This window comes from Onychostruthus taczanowskii, unplaced genomic scaffold (assembly GCF_017590055.1).
Source record: "Onychostruthus taczanowskii isolate IOZ18803 unplaced genomic scaffold, ASM1759005v1 scaffold24, whole genome shotgun sequence".
In the NCBI taxonomy this organism is placed as follows: domain Eukaryota; kingdom Metazoa; phylum Chordata; class Aves; order Passeriformes; family Passeridae; genus Onychostruthus; species Onychostruthus taczanowskii.
The window spans coordinates 1337628-1359367 of record NW_024499684.1 but is presented as its reverse complement, the minus strand read 5'-3'; the positions used below and the strand labels follow the sequence as shown (position 1 = coordinate 1359367).

The 21740-nt window shown below is 43.8% G+C and overlaps 1 protein-coding gene across 1 annotated transcript in view; it reads right to left on the bottom strand.

Moving 5' to 3' along the window:
* RSRC1 (arginine and serine rich coiled-coil 1) overlaps positions 1 to 21740 on the bottom strand; it is a 101813-nt gene that overhangs the window by 66233 nt on the left and 13840 nt on the right. The window contains exon 4 of the mRNA XM_041406014.1: positions 8130 to 8294. Coding sequence (XP_041261948.1) covers positions 8130 to 8294 — 165 coding nt within the window. The remainder of the gene's footprint in view (positions 1 to 8129; positions 8295 to 21740) is intronic.

Below are 21740 nucleotides of genomic sequence, written 5' to 3'. Positions count from 1 at the left end.
GCCCCTGCCCTTCCTCCGGTGCCACCGCTGGGCCCTGCTCCAAAACTGGCTCCAAAATTGCAGTACAGAGAAGGAAGAGAACCAAGCAACCATGGAGAGGAGCAGCTCCAGGAGAGCTCAGAGCCCTGCCAGGGCCTGGAGGGGCTCCAGGAGAGCTGGAGAGGGATTGGGGACAAGGATGGAGGCACAGGACACAGGGAATGGCTCCCACTGCCAGAGGGCAGGCATGGATGGGAGATTGGGAATTGGGAATTCCTGCCTGGGCTGGGATTCCCAGAGCAGCTGTGGCTGCCCCTGGATCTCTGAAAGTGTCCAAGGCCAGGCTGGACATTGGAGCAAATACATTTCTCAAACCCTGGGAAGCTTTGTCAGAAAAAAATTCCTCTCCCACAGCAATGTGAGAAGAACAACCTAAAAATAAGGCAGGAGTCAGACTATATTACAGTGCAGGGCAGAATTTTCAAATATTCTATCTAAAAACCTACAGTGTATAAAATTTTGAGCCTGTAACATCAAGACCTAATTATATACTATCAATTTACTGAGTTATTGTAGCCTGAATCTTTAGAAAAAGGAGAAAAGCAACAGAACTATTAAAATTATCTTTAAAGCTCTTGGAAAGACTTTCTAACAAGCTCTGGGGCCTAAAGCTTGCTTTGTTTTTTTAAATAAATTAATTGATGGACTTTAATCTCTTGTCCTCCTCAATAAAAAGCACATTGTGACCCTTTAAATCAGATTTAGTGGCTCCCACTCCATATAAACCCCTTCCTTCTCTTCCCTCTTCATGCTCCTGACTCACAGGGGACCTGTAAATTAACTCCCAGCAGAAACTCCCACTGCAACATCATCCAAAACTTCACCCAGGTTTTGTTGTTTTTTTTTTTTAACACTGTTTAACGTGGCCAGGAAATAAAGGCAGAGCAAAGGAGAAAATAAAAAGGAAAAAGGGAGATGGCAGAGGCAGGCACGTGAAGTCTTCTCACCCCTGGCCCTGCATTCCCCATTCCTGTGCTGAACACTCTCCCAGAAATCCATTGTCTGGATTTCCCTAACATTTTTCAAAGCACAAGCAATGCCCACCTGACAATAATCAATGGAAAACCTCCTTTTCCCTCTTGGACACAGCATGATCCCATTAAGCAGCCTCAAAAGATTCTGATCTGAGCAGCCAAGGCAGACCTGCCTGATCAATTCCTTAATCCATGTGGAGAGAATGGACTGATCCTGCTGCTTCGATTTCAGCCCAGGAAAAATCATTCCCAACGTAATTCACCATTACATGGGCCTTGTATTACAAGAACTTCAGCTGCTGGGAGCAGCTGAGGAGCGAGGCAGGATCCAGCAGAATCCAAGATGTTCCCTCTGGGTCTCCCCATTCCTACCCTGGAAGGCACCCAAAGCATTTCCCAGCCCTGTTTTCATGGATATTTGAAGGTGTTGGTTTTTACACTGCAAATAATGTAAAAGTCAATGGCTGGAGCGGGAGACATTCCCAGAGTTTTCCCCCAGAAAAAGTGCAATGCATCAGGCTGCCATAATCTCCAAAAAACAAATCTTAAAAAAGGGAATAAACCCAACACAATGCTGAATTATTGCCACAAGGACCGCTCTGCTCCAGGGACTGATGGGGAACATCACCCCATCCTGCTGGGGAACTGAAGGAGCTTCTTTCCAAGAAAGGATCAGGGGATTCTCAAGGAACAGAGAAGGACACAAAGGTCAAGAGCAGCCTCTGCACCTGGAAATCTGCTATGGGAACCAGACCCAGAAGTTCCCAGAATGGAAAATTTGTGTTGGCCAGTCTCTTCTCCTTGGGAAGATCCAAGAGCCTTCCCTCTCCAATGGAAAATCACTCCAATGAAAGAGTGTGGAAGCAGAAAAATGGAAGCACAGGTTATCTGTAGGGTTTCACTCCTACTGAGCAGGAACAACCTGCCCTGCACATGCCCAGGAGGTGCCAAGGATGAAACCAGAGCCTGGAAGTGAATCATGGAATCACAGAGAGATTTGGGCTGGAAGGGACATTAAATCCCACCCAGTGCCACCCCTGCCATGGCAGGGACACCTCCCACTGTCCCAGGCTGCCCCAAATGTCCAGCCTGGCCTTGGGCACTGCCAGGGATCCAGGGGCAGCCACAGCTGCTCTGGGCACCCTCCCAGCCAGGAATTCCTTCCCAATATCCAATCTACATCCCTCTTCTCTTAATTTAAAACTATTCTCTCGTGTCCTATCACTGATCAACAATTTAGATTATTTCATTTCAGTCTGTCACATTATTTTATAATTCCAAACAACAGAAAGGTCCAAAATTAGACCAGGATTAGAAATGCTTCCTCCAAACAAAGATTCTCCTTCCCTTCCTAAGCAAAGCCATGGATGGTTTATAATCTCCATAGCAGGTAAGCTCATTCCAGAAAAAGCATTCCCAATTCAAAATACGAGGTGCAACAGCGAGTTTAATATTTTAATGTGAATTTCAATTTCACTTTACCACAGCATTACCTTTCAGATGGGCTGTTTGTGACCTGCCCCTTCCCTGCCTGCTCTGAGGAGCAGTTTGCTGGTTTGGGGCTGGGTTTTCCCTAAATCCTTGCTGGGGACTGGTGGTTTTAGTGCAGGATGCAGGAGCAGGGTGCAGGGTGAGGTGATTACTGTATCTCTGCTGTTCAGTATCTGCAGGGTGTCTCAGTGCCACTCCAACTCCTTAAACCCAGTAAAGAGATTACAGCTCACACTAACTGGATTTGCACAGCTCTGGATCATTCAGTTTGGATTCCTCCTGCCCAGATTAAGGGAGGCCATTAAAACAATAGTCAGCTGCTCTCCCAGCACAAGGTGTCCCAGGGAAAAAAAAACCCCAAAACTCCATGTTGACATTCAGAGCCTGTGTGTGTTTGGACATGTGGGCAAACAAAACCTTCCTTCAGCAGGGATACTCCACATTCAAGGAATGATTCCACCCAAAACCCAGGATAATGCAAATTATATAGTTATAAAAGGACAATCATGGTGGCTGGCAGTTTTAAGGAGCAGATAGTTTGGAAAATTTTAAACAGCTTAAAAGAATGTGTGTCTTTGAAGATATTGCCTTCAAATGCATTCCAAAACCTATTTCTGGAAACAGGGAGAAATATAATTCCCTCAACACAGTCCATGAATTTAGCAGAGAAGCTCATTTGACAGCCATCACTAACTGACAGTCTGAACTACAGAATTTGAACACAAAACTTAGATTTTTGTACTTAGCACAGAAAGTACTTAATGAATGAAAACGAAATGGTTACTCTGAACTAAAATTATTTATTTTCCAGAGCCAGTGGTTCCCCAGCACCTCCTGCACAGTTTTGCTCCCCGTGTCCCATCCACGCTGACTTTTCCAGCTGTCTGGGAGTGAAAGGAAAAGAAATCATCCCATATGCTGCTGCCCATTAAATAAATGGCCAGTCTTTTGAGTCCTAAAAGGGGATTTTTAGCAAACAAAAAGAAAAACAAGGCCAACACAGCTTAGACAACAATAGCAACAAATCTCGGTCAAAGGCAAGTGACCCTCGAGCTGCTCTGGGCATATGGAGGTCTCAGTCCTTTTCAGAAAAAACCCTTCCTCTGCTTCCCATTAGCCTTTGGCTGACTTATTGGGAGGAAACTGTCCTGGTTTGGCCTCTCAGCTGCTTCCTTCTGCCTGCCAGCACCAGCAGCTCTGCCAGCAGAGCTCTGGGACTCGTCACCCATCACCCCAAAAATGCTCAGGTGTTCCCCAGGCACTCCCTGGGTGCTCCCAGGATCCTGAGCCTTGCAGGGAACCAACCCAAGCTGCTCAGCTCCTTTTCCATCAGCAAACACGGATCCTGACAGGGCAAGGGATTCAATCTCTCTGCACTGAGGTCACCCACAGACCCACTTCTAATGAATTCTTCATTACCTGCTCCAGTCACCTCATGCTTGGCTTCTGCCTGCAGGCAGAAAGGAAGGCAAAAGGAGTAAGAATAAATTATTAATTAATCAATAGAAGAGGCATTTTGGTTTTACTGTGGATAAGTGACTCCCTTGCCTTGGCAATACATCCTTAAGATCCTGGAAAACCCACTCTGAGTCCAAGCACGTGCCTGGCAGTCACTGGAGTATCCCAGGCTGGACAAAGGGGCTCAAGTTGTCATTCAGTTTCAGAACCTGTTCTTCAAGAAGCTACCAAAAGAAATCACTGGAACCAAGAAGCCCTACCAAGCATCTTAAAACTTTACTAGAAGCACTTGTCAAAGTCCTTGTAATTTAGCCCAAACACTGAAAATAAGCCCTCTTGGATTAAGGAAAGGGTTTCCCCTCTGACAGAAGGTATTTTTCCTATAAGCATTCAAACTACTTTCCACCACAGGATGGAGTAGTTTGGTTTCAGCATGCAAAATGCAGTTGCTAATTTTAAACATATTTTAAAGAAGTTCTCCAGTTTTTCTAGGAATGTCCATGTTTAACATGGGTTTTTGGTCAGACTGTACAATTCCCACCAGCCCACTTCTGCTGCCCATTTCCATTTTCCTGGAAGCACCTCCTCTAGGATGCTTACAAATCAACAACAAGAATTTGATCAAGACTCAATCACGGCATGCAAGGTTCCAGCCCAGTAGCTATCCTTATTTATTATATTTGGGATCAAAACTTTCAAACTGGACATATTTTCCTTTTGGACTCCTGAGCTACAAACTAAAAACAATGTACTTTATATTTTCCTCATAAGCTTCTTTGAAATAAACTCCAAAGAGAATTGAAACAACCAACAAGAACTCCTGAATGAGAAACCTGAGCAGTGCAAATTAAATGAGCATTGTAGCACCCTGAACATCACTTTGTGTTTGCACGTTTCTGCTCCTTGAGAAATGGAATTTGGCAGGTCAGATTTTGAGGAAAAGGTCTTGGAGAGACAGAATCAGCCTTCCCAACCCTTCAGCTCCTGGTGTAACACAGGCCCCAAGCGTGCCAGAGGAATGCTCCCTCCCAATCAAACATTCCCCCTCTGCTGCTGGTGAAAGGCAACGAGATCTCTCTTTACAACCCTGGTCTTGCCCAATAAATTTTGCATGAAAACACGTCAGCCCAGCCCAGAATTCCTGCTGGCAGGCTGGGAGGTGATGAATGTTTAATGCAAACAACACCCCCAGCTCGGTGTCAGACAACAGCTCCCGCACGGCCCCCTTTGATCCCAGCACAGCTCCCCAGCAGTTCTGGGTGCTCTGCCCCACACAACTCCATCACCTATATGCAAATCAGGGCCAATTACCATAAATGACTTCCTACTGCACCGGCTGGCAAGAAGGAAGGGAAAAATAATCATGTGCCAAGCTCCAGGAGAGTGTGACTCAGGAAAGTCCAATGCTCCCACTTGACTCCTGATGTTTTCTCCAAACAGCAACAATCTCATGGACAGGCATCAGCCACCCACGTGCCATCCATGGGGCACTGGGCATGGATCCAACTCCAAGGGATTTGGGGAAATGCCACTGGAAAAAGGTCCCCAGACAGGGGGAGCTCAGTGAAACCTTAAAGCCCTGAAGGGTGGAACTGAAAGGAAAAATGGAGATGGTGTTTGATCAATGAGCTCCTCAGCTCTGTAATACTGACAGGACACAGGAAATGGCTCCCATTACCAGGGGCAAGAGATGAGATTTAGGGAAGGAATTGTTTGCTGGGAGAGTGGGAAGGGAGTGGCACAGGGTGCCCAGAGGAGCTGTGGCTGCCCCTGGATCCCTGGCAGTGCCCAAGGCCACCTGGAGCAATCTGGGCCATGGAAGGTGGCCCTGCCATGGCAGAAGGTGGAATGAGATGGGATTTAAGGTCTGTCCAGCCCAAACCATGCCAGGATTCTGGGATCTGTCAAAGTATTTAGGAAGCTGTGAAACCATTAATGCCCAAATGTATCGATAACCTTATTAAGGATCAGCAATTAAACCAGCGGTCAGGTTGATAAATGGTTCACCACTTCTTTTCTCTTAACAACCAAGGAGGCTCTTAATTTATTCCATTAAAAATTGTCAAAATCACTTGGAGAAGTAATCCCAAATTCCACTAGTACACAAGCAACGATGAGACACAAATCTAGGAAAAGTTATTTAAAACTAACAAGCTTTTAGTAGCTTTCCCCCCCAATTTAACAATGAACAAGGAGCCTTAGGAAAAACACCTCTCAGAACAACAGAATTTGCATGTTTTGAAGCTGTTCAAGACTTGAAACATCAAAATTCAACAGCACACCCATCCAGGTCAATGAAGACATGCATGCAGGTTGTTTTAAAACAAGCCAATTTCAAAAAGCATAAATAAAAGATGAATGCAATGCTTTGATTAGTACAAAAAAAATAGTTGGAAAACATTGTAGTACTGTAAAACCCTCGCTTCCGCAGACTTGGACAGCTGAAGGCTTCCTGCATGTAGATGTTGTTGGTCTAAAGGTGGGATTTGGGGGTGGAGGGAACTCCCTGGAGCTCCCAGCCCACATTCCCAGCAGCTGCTGCAGGATTTCCCTCCACAATGGCTGGACAAGTGGAACAAGCCTTAAAACATTTCAGGGTGTAAGAGTTTCACAGCCCATCTCATGAACAGCTGGTGCTTCTCCAGCACTCCAGAAATTCAGTGCTCAGCATTAGAGAATCATCACTGAAACAGGCAATGCACAATGCCCAGAATACTTTTTTTAAAAATAATTTTCTTTTTTTTTTTTTACTTTTGAAATTTCTCTTGAGATGTTTACTGTGAATGAATCTAAAGCTGCCCCAAAAAAAACCCCAAGCACAGACCCATCACATCTACAAACACAGGCAAGCCAAGGACAGAAAATCATCATTAGGGTTCACAGGAGCCACAAATTTGCTGCTTAATTAGTGGGAAAAAAATGCATTTTGATTCTGTGCTTTAGAGGAGCAGTAAAGCCCCAAATATACTACATCTCTCAGATAAGCTGCAGTGCTGCCAAGCTGAAATACCTCCTTTTATGCAAAGTTAAACTATAAAGTCAAGCAGCACCTGACAATTTATGTCCCTTCTTCCCACAATGTGGCTTCAGGCTGATCTTCATTACAGCTCCAAAGCAGCTATTTTGAATAAATACATTGCAAACAGCCATGAATTTAAACTGGGAACCAGACCTGGTCCTTGAGGTGCCTTTGAGGAAGGATCTGCTCAAATACTGAGGCCACAGGATTGTTACCACTACAGATTCCCTGATGCTGGAGGTTCTGGAAGGGCTCTGTAGAATAATGAGACTTTCCAGACTCTGGGTCTAGAAATTCATCTGCTTGGAGAGTCCAAATTGGATCCAACTTAACCAGGAATTTTCCTGCTGCCGCAGGGAACAAAGGGAAAATTCCAGAAGCCCACATGTGGGTGGAAGATGCTGCTCTAGAAATCCCCCAGGAGCATTTTTCAGTGGGAATCCACCCAAGGGAAGGTCATGAAGTGACACCTCAGCGGGTTTTTTTTGGAAGGGATCAGACAAAGAGGGAAAAGACAGCCCAGGAAAGGCTGCACAGGAGCATGATGTATAAAGCAGAGGGAATTACATAAATTACATACATGTAAAAAATTACATTGTCTTTCCTGCAATCTGACATCAACAACCCAAGTCATTCCAAGCAGAAACTGGACTGACAGCAGGTTCTCAAGGGTTCCCATCATTCACCCAGAGCAAGGCTTGTGCTGGAACTGCATTTTGAGCCTCAAGCAAAGCCCAGGAGGATCTCCTGCCACTGGGAGGAGGTGCAGGTGTGTGTGAACAGTGAAACCCATCTTCTGCTAGGAAGAAGCCCTCATGCTTTCCAATATTCCTCATTTTCCCCCTAAATTACGGCTGTTACATATGGGAAGAATGTTAAAATTAAAAAAGTGCAGACAGCTCTTTAATTCACCTGAAACCAAGCGGGGAGGGAAAGGGTAGAAAATTAAACCACACTTAGTGCAAAACACTGCCACACTGCAGAACCGCAAACCCCTACAAACCCCACCCTCCAAACAGTCTGAATAATTCCCCACCCTTCAAATATTCTGAATTTACATAGAAATTAAGGAAAATTATCACAAGAGTAAAAGCACCCGCGTCGCTGCCCGGTTTCGCCCCAGCTGCATCCTTCGGCGTTTCACTCACCCAGCCTTGGTGCCATGGATCTCCTTGTCCTTCCCTTTGCCCTTGTCCTTGGCCTTGTCCTTGTCCCTGGCCTTGCGGCGCTCCCGGGACCCGCCGGGGGTTCTCCTGTGGCCGGACCTCTCGCTGCTGCGGCTGTACGAGCGCTGCCGGGCCCGCGAGCGCGACCTGCGGAACCACAGAGCTGCACAACTCCACTGCTGCTTCCTGGCTTCCTCTCAGCTCGGGAGCCAAGTGCCAGAGCTGGCAGTCCGTGCCCAGGCTCAGGTGTTTATTATTTCTCATCTGTGTTAAGAGCTGTGAGCCCTACAGTGTCACTGTTAGGTTGGGTGTGACACGCACACACACGCGCGATCGGGGTTTTTATCCTGCGTGTTCTCCAGATCATACACTCTTAACAAAGAGTGATCTTAAGTCATTAACCACATCAAGTTGTCATTCAATTTTAGAACACGTTAACTTGTTATATTCATTATATATATGTTCAATAAAGTATTATATTTACTGCTGCAAAGCAATTAACGTCAATATAATTAGCAAAAGTTTTACAGAAATTTAATAAGACATGTATGCACATCTACTTATGTAAGCCTAGCTTACAAAAAAGTTCATGTATCTTTTTTAATCTGTTCCCATGCTGACAGCCTTCCTCTTCTTCCTTGCTATGGATACACTCAAAAATTTGTTATTTCTTCTATTAACTCAACTTTGCTTGCAAGCCAGCTATCAAGCCTCCCCATACTACAGCATTCTACTAACACCCTACCAAATGGCTAACTACCTTACTATACTTTTAAGGCTAAACTATCCAGTTAGGAAATGACACCTAAATTATTTTCATTTTTAACCCAGTAACTGATCCCTCAAAGTCCACAATGCATCCACTTTTCTATCCAATTACAAAATACCACCCAAACCCATGAAGAAGGACCAGCCTCCACCCCAAAACCTCCATCTTGCTTTATATATGTATCACTAAATTCTAAAATCCCAAACTCTCAGTTTCCCACCCTGTGACAGTGCCAAACTCCACCCCCACAATCCCAGGTCTATCATTCCATTTTGGAAGCCTTCTCCATGGCATGAGGTCAATGCAGTGTTCTCTCAGGGGTCAGTGCCTTGTCAGCACACAAAGTCTGAAATTCTCAGTGACCAGGGTTCCAGCACTCCAAGATCGAGTTCAACCCAGCCCTAACAGCCCAACTAAACCTGGCACTGAGTGACACACCCAGTCTGCCAAGATCGAGTTCAACCCAGCCCTAACAGCCCAACTAAACCTGGCACTGAGTGCCACACCCAGTCTGCTTTTAAACACATCCAGGGATGGTGACTGTGATGCCCAAACTGAGTGACACACCCAGTCTGCTTTTAAATACATCCAGGGATGGTGACTGTGATGCCTTCAGAGGCCACCTGGAACAAAGGCTGGGAATGATAAAGGGATAAAGCAGGGATTTATTAAAAGGCCTTTAAAGGATACACTCTGGGCAGTACAAGAGCCTGGCTGAGCCTCTGCCCAAGATGGACCCAAGGTCAGGAGTTCTCACCCTTTGATAAGTTTTGGTCCATTTCCACGTTGAGTTCTCTGTCCAATTCCAGCCCCAGGCTCTGCAGTCCCACCCTCCCAGGTTGCTCCCCTCCATTCCCTGCTGTTTGCACTGTTGGGCTGAAGCTGCAGCGGTGTCCTTGGTTCTGGGGCTGGAAGAGGATTGTTTTGTGTGCTTGAGCTGAGAGGAGAGCTGCTGGCACTGTGTGTGGAGTTCAGAGTTTGTTTATATATATACTGTTATAATGCAGTACAGAACCTGGAAAATATAAAAGCTAAATCCTGAGGCATCAGGTGGACTGACAGGAAAAAATGACCCCAAAGCAACTGAAGAGATTCTGATTAAAACAGTTTAAATCTTTTTACAGGATCTATTGGATTATTTAAACAAGCAGGAGTCACCAAAACTCTTGTGAGAAGCACCCAGATAGTGAAGGAAGGTTCTTCTTCACTAGAGAAAGAAGCTGCTTCTAGGCAGACAAAAAGGATTCCCATAGTGTAAAATACCAAATTAGTCTAACAGTACCATCAATTCCTCTGCCTTCCCCTACAGAGGTATCTAGATAATTTTCTTCTCCAAAAACCAGAGTGAGTGAAGTCAGACATCAGCAGGCTCAGTTTGCTACCAAGGGTTTCATCTCCAGGTTTTAGAAGCTTGTGACTACTCAGCCCTGAATACAAACACTTTTAAAAATGCTATAAAGGTCTAAAGTGAAAATCTCAGAGCTCTTACTGCCCTGGTTCACAATTACCAAATTTCATCATCAGAACAACCCATCAGCCATTTCTCACCAGCACTGCACCTCAGCCTTGGTACAGTTTTATTTTATTATTTAATTTCAATACATTTAATAAATACATCTAATAATGTAGCACATGTCACAATTTAATACCTTTAAACTGACAACTTAGCAAAAGAAGATAAAAAGACAACATGGTTCCTGCTCTGAAAAGAGATGCAAAATAAAACACACAATTGATTAATCCATTAACAGAATGGAAAAAAAGATCCAGAAGTATTAGGGCTGGTTCTTTGTGTGTACAAAATGATTTCATTATTCCTGAATTTCTTGTAGAAGATTTTCTAAGTTTTATTTAATAATTTATCATGGATCAATGCTGCCTGAGTGGACAAGGGATATTTAGGGAAAATCAGGTCAAGTTTTCCTTGGTTTCTCTTGCCTGAGCACCCTGGCCTTTGGAATGTGTCCCTCCCAGGGCAGGGGATGGAATGAGATGGGCCTTAAGGTCCCTCCCAACCCAAACCATCCCATGACTCCACAATTCCATGATTCCCATCAAAGTTCTGATGGCACCTCATGGAAAAGTTCCACTAAGTACTGAGGGAAATGGGGAAATTTTTAAAACAGCATTAAAATTTTTTTTAGCACTTCTTGGAGTGCAAAACTCCCAAGGCCTTTAAAAGCCAAATCACACAGACAAAATCCCTCCTTTTATGAAACAACAACTGCTTAATAAAACTCAACAATAGACTAAGCAAAAGAAAATCCTCCCTCCAGATGAGGCTATAAATTACATTTCTGGAATTTGTCCAGCACATGGGAGTTCAGGTCCCTATTCCTGCCAGGAGCAACTCCAGAGGTCAGGGCTGGGTTCCTGTTTCAGCAGCTGGTACCTTCCAACAGCAGCTCTCCCATCCTGGTCACTCTATTAACACTAATAAATAGATCAAATTACCACTGCAGTGCTGGATTCTTAACTGGAGAGCATTTGCTGGCTCAAAATGGATTTTCAGTGTGTCATCACAAATGTAAAAGCGTCCATCCATCCATCCTTACTCCTCAGGTAGAGGAAGTTTTGATTTTCAAGAGCATTCTGGATATTAAATCTAATTTTTGTTTGGCACAGAGACACTGTTTTTATAAACATCACGATGAGGCAGCACAGATTTACAGAGCACTGCCCTAAATCCACTATTCCCAGGTAACACTGGCTTCTCAGAACTCTGCAGGTAAGTCCAAAACAGAAAATAAACCCCAAACAACAAAACAAACAAAGTCCTGTAGCAACACGAATCACCCTTAATTGATGCAGGGCCTCTCCTCACTTAATGGCACAGTCCTCCCACCAGGAATAACAGGAATCTAAAATATTTATTGCTCAAGAACTCCAGTTTATCAGCTCAAATCTGAACTGGAGTTCTGTTCTACCTTTTGCAGGTGCAAAAAACAAACTCGGCTCAGGCAGGCTGGATGCTCAATAACTGAATTTCTGCTCATTCCCATATCTGTGCAGAACTGGTGGCAGGTGACATTTATATACAGAAAACAGCTTTTAAAAATTAAAGGAGTTCTTGCATCAAATTTCCCCATCCCTGGCAGTGTCCAAGGCAGGGACTGGAGCTCCCTGGGACAGTGGAAGGTGTCCCTGCCATGGCACTGTGCCCTCAGTGTCCCACCACCCTCACAGGGATGAATTCCTTCCCAATATCCCATCTAAACCTCCCCTCCACCAGCTTCAGGCCATTCCCACTTGTCCCATCACTCCATGGCCTTGGGAAGAGCCTCTCTGTACTGTTCCTTAATTCCTATTAAAGTATCTTGCAAGATCTACAGGACAGGAAATCAAGATAAAACTTCCTGAAATGGAGCTCCCAAAAGTCATCTGTGCCCCCAGCTCATCGCCAAACCACAACAAAAGTCCACAGATCTGCCAGAGAAGACAGATTTTCTATTTTATCTGCTGTTGAAAAATAACAAGAATCACAATTAGTCCTATTAAAGCAAGACCCCAAATGTTCAAATTATGGAACTACCAGAGGGGGGGAAAAAAGAAAAAAAACCAACCAAGAAGTGAAGCTGTAGAGGAGATTTCCAGCATGGATCCCCTTCCCCCCCAACGACACCCAAAACACCCACCCACCATGCCAAAGGTTAAGTCATTTAGTCAAGTTCAAAGATCTTCAAAGGGTTCTTAGATCCAGATAAGCCCATATGTTCCCAAAATTCTGTGAAAAGCCATTACTTTCCAATCTGCTTTTCATGTCTAAGTTGCAGAACACACAGATGCTTGGCATCACTCGGGATCCCTAAATTCTCACACCAGATAATCAAGGCTCACCAATAACTTCCCTATCTCCAACCCTAAGAAATGGCTTTATTCCATCAGCACTCGGGCCGCTTGTCAAAATTGAAAGTCTCCATAAAAGCCCATTCAGTTACTGCACAATAAGTGTTAATTTGCTAATTTCTTCACAGGTAATCAATTAAAATGTAAAATATTGGATAAAATTAGTTGCACTAAATTTAACAGCTGCTCCATAAGCATAATTAGTTTCACAAGGGCCATATGTATTCTGAGCAGAGACCGAGTTGAAACAAATAAGAGGATTTTAAAACAAGTTTGAGGAAATCTGCATTTAATTAGCAGGTGGGCACTACAACTGCATAATGTTTTTATACATTTATATTTATGAAGTGACAGAAGATCTAAAGGCTTTTTAAAATGGCGTTTATTGTTTGAATGGGAACTGTTTTGCTGCATGCTAAAGTGATTTAAATCCTTATAGCCCCGCTTTGAAAAAATCATAAATGGTGAAAGAAAACATGTGGAAAACTGTAAAACTAGAAAGAATTTGCGACAAAAAGCAGAGCCACATACCATAACCAAAAGGAAACTACACTTAATTAAATGTACACTACATCTGGAATATCAGCCTAATAAAACGTGCAACTATTAATTCTCATTGTTCTAAAGGAAATGAGGTCAGTGGCGTTTAGTATTTCCCCAATTATATTGCACTAAAGCACTGAACTCTAGCTTAGAGGTCCAATCTAATCTCTTCAAAAGGTTACAACTGCAAAAGAGAGACTTTTTTTTAAATGGAAAGAGGAATTAGAGCCCAAAGCCAAGACAGGGTTTGTTTTCTTCTCTTTGGGCACTTCCAGGAAAGATCAATTTTTGCAAAAATAATCTGTTTTCTTGGCAAACAGCACCCCCCACTCCACAGAACGGTGCTGAGATGTCAGCTTCTCCCCTGGAATTCTTCTCAGCATCTCTCACCTGACACGAGCCTTATTAGATTATTTTTAGCTCAATGGCCACAAACAAAAGCCAACAAATTCGGGGCTCTTTAATACTTCAGCCATAAATCCAAGGGCTGGGCCAGAACAATGGAACAACTGCGCTGCATCAAGCCTGGCTGCTCAGACTGCTAATAAAGCCAGAGTGCAAACACACAAGTAATTGCAGCAAAATGCCATGTTCTCTTTCAAAGTGTATTAAGAGAAAGTTCCTTGTTTAACTCAACTTCACCACCAGGAAAAAAAATCATGGTATGAGTTGCTGGAAAGGTAAAATAATTTCAGGTATCAATTGCAGCCCTTCAGACTGCAGAAATTATTAAAGATGTATATATAATGTAAATGTAGCTGCCTCCATAAAACACTGCAGGTTATTAGTTTGCAATTTTAAAATGCATGGCTTTGAGGAAGTTAAATACAGATAATATGCACAATAATAGTAATTTTTTTTTAAATTTACTCTTCAATATAAGGCAAGTGATAATGTAAATGTAGCTGCCTCCATAAAACACTGCAGGTTATTAGTTTGCAATTTTAAAATGCATGGCTTTGAAGAAGTTAAATACAGATAATATGCACAATAATAGTAATTTTTTTTTAATTTACTGTTGAATATAAGGAAAGTGATAACAAAAGTAGGCAGCAGCAGAGTCAGAGTTTCAACTGAAACGAGACTGATGCAAAGAGGAAAAAATTGTTTCAAACCAGCAGTTTGGACAGCTGGTAAGTGACAAAACGTATTTCAGAATAAGGGAATATTTAAGAATTTAAAAATTATCATCCACAGTGCCAGAGAAAAGCAGGATGAAATAAAAAGAAGAACTGGGACAACCATGAACTTTTTTGGAGGTGATGTAAAATGTCTTTCCTCCAGGATTGCAACATTTAAACTTTCATTCAGCCCATTTCTTCCTGGTTCCTTTTTCCTCAGCCTAAGCAGTGACAGCTCTGGGATTTGGCTGGGAGAGGAAGAATTGATTCCCTTGCATCTTTGTGGATCTTTGTGTGCCAAAATTATGCCAGATGCAGAGCTGAGGAAATGCATTCACCAAACACCAGCACCAACTCAGCCCAGCAACTGTGCACTTTTAAATCAAGGTAACTACATTATCAAATATTTGAGGAGGTAAAAATCCCACAACTGTCATTTTGAAAAAGATGGAAAGGCAGCACGGAGAGGACAGGAATGCAGCTGGAGAGAAGAACCCAGGGATGGGACGCTGCTGGAATTCTAAAGCAGCTGGTTTGACACACCTTGAGTTCTCCAGATTCCTGGAGAACCTCCTGCTCTGGATTCCAAGGGGGATGAAGGTGCCTCCTCTGCCACAATGCCTTGATTATCCTACAAGGAGTCCTTGGGAAGGACATCCAGCATGGCCTGGTTACCCATGGGAGATCAGCTGGGAGCAGGAGAACCACCCCAAACACATCGAGTTCCCTAAACGAGCCTTGGGGCCAGAGCCTGCATCCCATGGAATCCAGGCACAGCTCCCTGCTCTCCAGGGAACCCAGGCACAGCTCCCTGCACATCCCAGGGAATCCAGGCACATCCCAGGGAATCCAGGCACAGCTCCCTGCACATCCCAGGGAACCCAGGCACAGCTCCCTGCCTGAGGAATGGGCCATGGCAGAGAAGCCCCCCAGGCCCTGCCAGCTGCAGGAGCACCTCAGTGAACACTTCATGCCAAACTAAAACCAAAAATAGACTTTACTGGGAGCTAGCTGAGAGATAAATCATGGATTAAACTGCTCCTACCCAAGCAGGGAGATAAACCATTTATTTCCCTTGTCAGTCTGCTTAAAGACTCCTTCCTAAAACTGAACCTCAAATTAAGACCATGAGATAAGAACCCATCTGGTTTTACCTGACATGAATTTCCGCCACATCTTCTCAGATGTGTCCCAAAACAGGACTTTTTTCTAACCCTGTATTCCTGGAGCCATGTCATGACTGAGCAGAAAAATCTGTAATCTCATTCTCATAATTTTTAGGGAATAAAATAATAAAGAAACCAAAGTTAACACAGAAGCTGGTACATTGTCCTATTAAACAACAGGACGAGCAATGGGAGAGACTTTTGGCTCTCTCATTCAAAGCAATCTTAGAATTCAAGGGCAAAAACCCCTCACACACCTAAAAAAAGTGTGCAATACCCAGCTGCAGGTACATTAGATAAAAACTTGCATATAAAACCAAAGTTAATGTTGGTAAGGGAAGTAAATATTATTCCAATAATCTGAAAACACAACAAAAAAAAGCCAATTGAGTTGAGAATACCCAATTCATCTTCTGGTCATACAAAATTTTAAAGCATGAGGTGAGGCAAAAGCACAACAGTTGCTCATTTGCCACACAAAGACACCAGCAAGGAAATTCCTTCCTCTCCCAAGCAAACCCCAGAGCTGCCCCTGCTGAGGCTGAGAAAAAGCAACCAGGAAAAAATGGGCTGAATCAAAGTTTAAATGCTGCAATACAAAAATGTTATCTTTTATGCAAATAAAAAGGGGAAAATTTGAATTCTACAGGAACAAACAAGCCCCATATTCCATTAGCAAGCAGATCCATCAGACCCTGCAATTAATTCTTACAAGGAGTTATTCCCTTCTCCAGGCAGCTGGAATCTATTTGAAAAAACAAAGGTGCAGCTTTCCTGCAGGACTCTGGACAAACAGCCCAGATTATCCCTCCCTGCCTCGTGCAGGCATTAGTGCCTCTGCATCTGCCCTGGATGGATCCCAGAGCCATGGAAAAGGCTCCAATTCATTTTCCAGATGGAACCACGACCCAGGCAATTATTTGTTGTAAATTTGACAACACCTCTGATATTATGGTAAAATGTTAAGGGACAGACAGGAGAGATTTTCAGGTTGAGATTTTCCACTTCCCCTGTGCCTCAGCTCAGATTAATTACAGGTAAACACTGCTCCTCTGTCTGGCTGGGACAAACCCAATAGTTCAGGTTTTGGGATCATAAAACCTCCAAGACTGAGGCCCCAGTGATGGGCTGAGCTTAAAGACTCTGTAATATTTGTGTGTCCTTACATCCCCAAAGTGATATTAGACAGCTGAAGGGAATTACCTAAACAGATATTTGAAATCAGCTTACACACCAGGACACCACCTGCTCTCAGAAACTGCAAAAAACCCCCCAAAATTCTAATTTAGGTCACGCAGCACCAGCACTGGCAACTGAGATGTCAAAGTGCCACCAGCACGGAGCCAAAATTGAAACAACCGGGGGGAAAAAACTGAATATTCCTCATTCTTCAACACTGCAACACCATTTAAAAGGCAAAGAAAAAAAAAATCTGCTCAAAGACAGGCTTAAGGCATTTCCTAGAAATAAATACCTGCTTTGGAAGACTGGGAATATTGAGACTGACTGGATTCATAATGACAAACAACACAAATAATAACACCTGGATGAAAAGCTGCATCTCTACCTTTTCCTGAGTAAAACAAATGAACCCATTCTCTGTGCTCACAGCTTTTAAAAAAGGCAATTTTTTTCTTTCATTCAGCGATAACCAGACAGGTTGAGGTTTAAATTTTATGAGATGTAAAAAAATTTAAGGTATTCCACCTGTACTTTTTACCACCATGTGTTTGTGAAGAACACAGAAAGATTTTTAGAATATCTCATTCTCCCAAAATAAAACCAAAATAAACTTAACATTCTAAATGAAAATTGCTGTAACTGGACTCCAAAAATTAAGTCATGAAAAGGCTTTAGAAACACACAAGAAAAACAAAAGTATTTCACACCATCCACTCAAAATCTTGTGGAGGGACAACAAAACAAAGAGTTTGGATGTTGTGTCCATTTCCCAGGGCACACTCTACAAACACAGGGATAATTTCCATGCAAGTTGGATGCATCTCCCTTTAAATATTTTGCATGTAACAAACACAGAGCAGACTGAGGAAGGCAGGGGCTGGTTTTAATATTCCCTGGATGAAAACTGAACAGCTCCATTCCTGCAGACTGCTGAAGAGCACAGAGCTGCCACCTTTATCAGCCCCAAAATCTCCTTTTCTGGGAGTTATCACCTCTAACCCTGTCCTGCCCCCTGTCCAAAGCCCAATTCTTATGGCTAATTAAAAACTCCAGGGAAGGAACTCTGAATATTTCATTTGCTATTCTAAAAATTAGTGTTTTCCTCATGGAATGTGCAATAGTTACCAAAAATATCGTCAAATAAACCACACCACAAACAGAGAAACAACAAAATCTGGATCGTTTCTAAAAAAATACGTAAAGCAACAGAAGAACTTAATTATTATACTTCAAAATGTGTTCTGACTGGTCTGATGAGCTGATGATGCTGAGCACAAACTGGCTGGTGTCAGTGCTAATTTAAATGGGGAATAAAGGTAAATTATGATGTGATTTCTACATAGCTAGGCTTTGTTTAAAAAAGGGTCTCATGGAACTTTCTCCTAAGCTCTGCTTTTTGTTTAAAACACAAAAGAAGCTCACAAAGCCACAGCTAACCCAGGAAATAGTGACAGGTTCCTGACTCTGCAGCAGCTCTTATGGACCACATTCACCTGCATTTCCAGACCTCAAGGCAGGAATTAAAATGAAAACTGAATTATTTCCATCACTGAGAATATTACCCAAACCAGGCAGCTGAGGAATTCCAAAAATAAACTCCAAAAATAAACCAGTACCTGCTGTGTGACTCAAAACCTTCCGCAATTCTGTCCCCACACCTCTGGGAAGATCCAGGAATCCAAGGTGTTAATTAACACCATTAACACCATCCTGGGGATGTTGTAGGGGAGGGAACAGAAATATAATGGGATATGAGAACTGGAATGTGTAACTTCTTTTGAGTTAACCATGTATTAACCGAGGGAAATGTGTCTGACACCCCTCTGGGAGTCACTGCTGTCCCCAGGTGTTACTGCTGTGCATTTTGGCATTTTTTGCTGATGTATTTTTTGTGCTTCTCCAGGTTTTTCTCCCTCACTTACTGATTCCTGCTGCTCCCCAAGCTCCAAGTCTCTGGCATTTCTGTTCTGGATACTCCTGGATGCTGCAGAGGGCCAAGAAGAGCTCCATCCCACCCAGCCCTTCCCTGTCCCCATCACCCGAGGGTCACTGAGTGACCACAGGCCACGGGGGTGCCACCACTGCCTGGTATTTCCATCCATATTTGAGAATATTACCCAAACCAGGCAGCTGAGGAATTCCAAAAATAAACTCCAAAAATAAACCAGTACCTGCTGTGTGACTCAAAACCTTCCGCAATTCTGTCCCCACACCTCTGGGAAGATCCACACCACCAAGGTGTTAATTAACACCATTAACACCATCCTGGGGATGTTGTAGGGGAGGGAACAGAAATATAATGGGATATGAGAACTGGAATGTGTAACTTCTTTTGAGTTAACCATGTATTAACCGAGGGAAATGTGTCTGACACCCCTCTGGGAGTCACTGCTGTCCCCAGGTGTTACTGCTGTGCATTTTGGCATTTTTTGCTGATGTATTTTTCATGCTTCTCCAGGTTTTTCTCCCTCACTGATTCCTGCTGCTGCCCAAGCTCCAAGTCTCTGGCATTTCTGTTCTGGATACTCCTGGATGCTGCAGAGGGCCAAGAAGAGCTCCATCCCACCCAGCCCTTCCCTGTCCCCATCACCCGAGGGTCACTGAGTGACCACAGGCCACGGGGGTGCCACCACTGCCTGGGTGAGCTGAAGCCAAATGGGGAATAAAGGTAAATTATGATGTGATTTCTACATAGCTAGGCTTTGTTTAAAAAAGGGTCTCATGGAACTTTCTCCTAAGCTCTGCTTTTTGTTTAAAACACAAAAGAAGCTCACAAAGCCACAGCTAACCCAGGAAATAGTGACAGGTTCCTGACTCTGCAGCAGCTCTTATGGACCACATTCACCTGCATTTCCAGACCTCAAGGCAGGAATTAAAATGAAAACTGAATTATTTCCATCCATATTTGAGAATATTACCCAAACCAGGCAGCTGAGGAATTCCAAAAATAAACTCCAAAAATAAACCAGTACCTGCTGTGTGACTCAAAACCTTCCGCAATTCTGTCCCCACACCTCTGGGAAGATCCACACCACCAAGGTGTTAATTAACACCATCCTGGGGATGTTGTAGGGGAGGGAACAGAAATATAATGGGATATGAGAACTGGAATGTGTAACTTCTTTTGAGTTAACCATGTATTAACCGAGGGAAATGTGTCTGACACCCCTCTGGGAGTCACTGCTGTCCCCAGGTGTTACTGCTGTGCATTTTGGCATTTTTTGCTGATGTATTTTTTGTGCTTCTCCAGGTTTTTCTCCCTCACTTACTGATTCCTGCTGCTCCCCAAGCTCCAAGTCTCTGGCATTTCTGTTCTGGATACTCCTGGATGCTGCAGAGGGCCAAGAAGAGCTCCATCCCACCCACCCCTTCCCTGTCCCCATCACCCGAGGGTCACTGAGTGACCACAGGCCACGGGGGGGCCACCACTGCCTGGGTGAGCTGAAACCATGCCCTGGACCAGCTGAAACCATGCCCTGGGCCAGCTGAAACCATGCCCACAATCCTGCCACCCCAGAGCTGGGACACAGCACAAACCCCATGGATTTGTTTCCCAACCTCCAGCTCCACTCACCAGAAGCGATGCTCTGAGCAAGGCCAAGACTTCCGTGGATTATTCAGAGAATTCCACGTTTTCATGTGGCTGAAGTGAGGGAACACCCCAGAATTCAGGTATTTTAGAGCCACCAGAATGCTCCAGCTCTGGCTTTATCCTGCTGTCTGACCCACAAACATTTCCAGGAGAAGCGATGCTCTGAGCAAGGCCAAGACTTCCGTGGATTATTCAGAGAATTCCACATTTTCACGTGGCTGAAGGGAGGGAACACCCCAGAATTCAGGTATTTTAGAGCCACCAGAATGCTCCAGCTCTGGCTTTATCCTGCTGTCTGACCCACAACATTCACATTTCCAGTGCTCCTTTCAGCCAAGGGCTGAGGAACAACCCATCCTCCCCCATCACCCTCTGAGGAAGTGGGTACCATTTTCACTGAAAATCTTATTTAATTTAATTTCCCATTTTCCATATTGTAGGGATGTAATTAAAGCTGTAGTTTCACTCTAAAATGCATTTCCTAGTTCTGATAATCGACTGAGCAATTTCCATCACCACATATTTGATGGGACTCCATAAAATAAAATCCCTAATGAATAAGAAAGGCTATTTGTATTTTACATCATTTTTCTGTACTGAATATTTGCTTACAGACTAATCAAAATATTACCGTTAGAGAAGCCTCACAATTAAACCATTTTTTTAAAAATTGAAACAATCCTGCAGTTTTCTTTAAGGATTTGTTTTTATTTTCATTTACACTGCCACAATTCATTTGCTTTAATCCTTTATCTGTTATTTGAACCAACATCCCATGAATAAATGACATTTTGGTTGTTTTCTAATTCACAACTCTTTTTAATCAACCTTACACTTTAACCACAATAATTGCTTGGGTTCTACACCAATATTAGATTCCTCAAAGCCCATTTTTTTGTGGCCCAAGTGGCACAGCTGACCTTTCTTTTCCCAGGCTGCAGTTTGCTGCCAGTGCTCCCCTGAGCTGCACGAGTGGCTCCTGTAGCTCACAGAGCCCTGCAGATGGTTGTGATTACACCCAGGACCTTCCCAGGCACTCTCCTAACAGGATCTCCCGTCCAGCCCAACGGAGCTGGGGAGATAAAACCCCTCCAGATTGATTCCACCCTCTCCAAACAGGAGAGGTTTTCCAGCCACGACGTTTCCCATGGAATTACTGCTGCCTGCGCTGCTCTGACCCAACACAGATCTGGGATTATTCCTGCTGCTGGGAGATGTCCTTGGAGATGAGAGCTGTCAGCAGCTTGGGAATGGATGCCCCAAACTCCCAAACCCTGGGAAACAGCAGGGTTTGCCTGCTCCTGCCTTCCTCTCCCAACGCTCAGCCCTGGATCCTCGCCGATTCCCTGCGTTCTCCCGGGGTACAAACTTCCA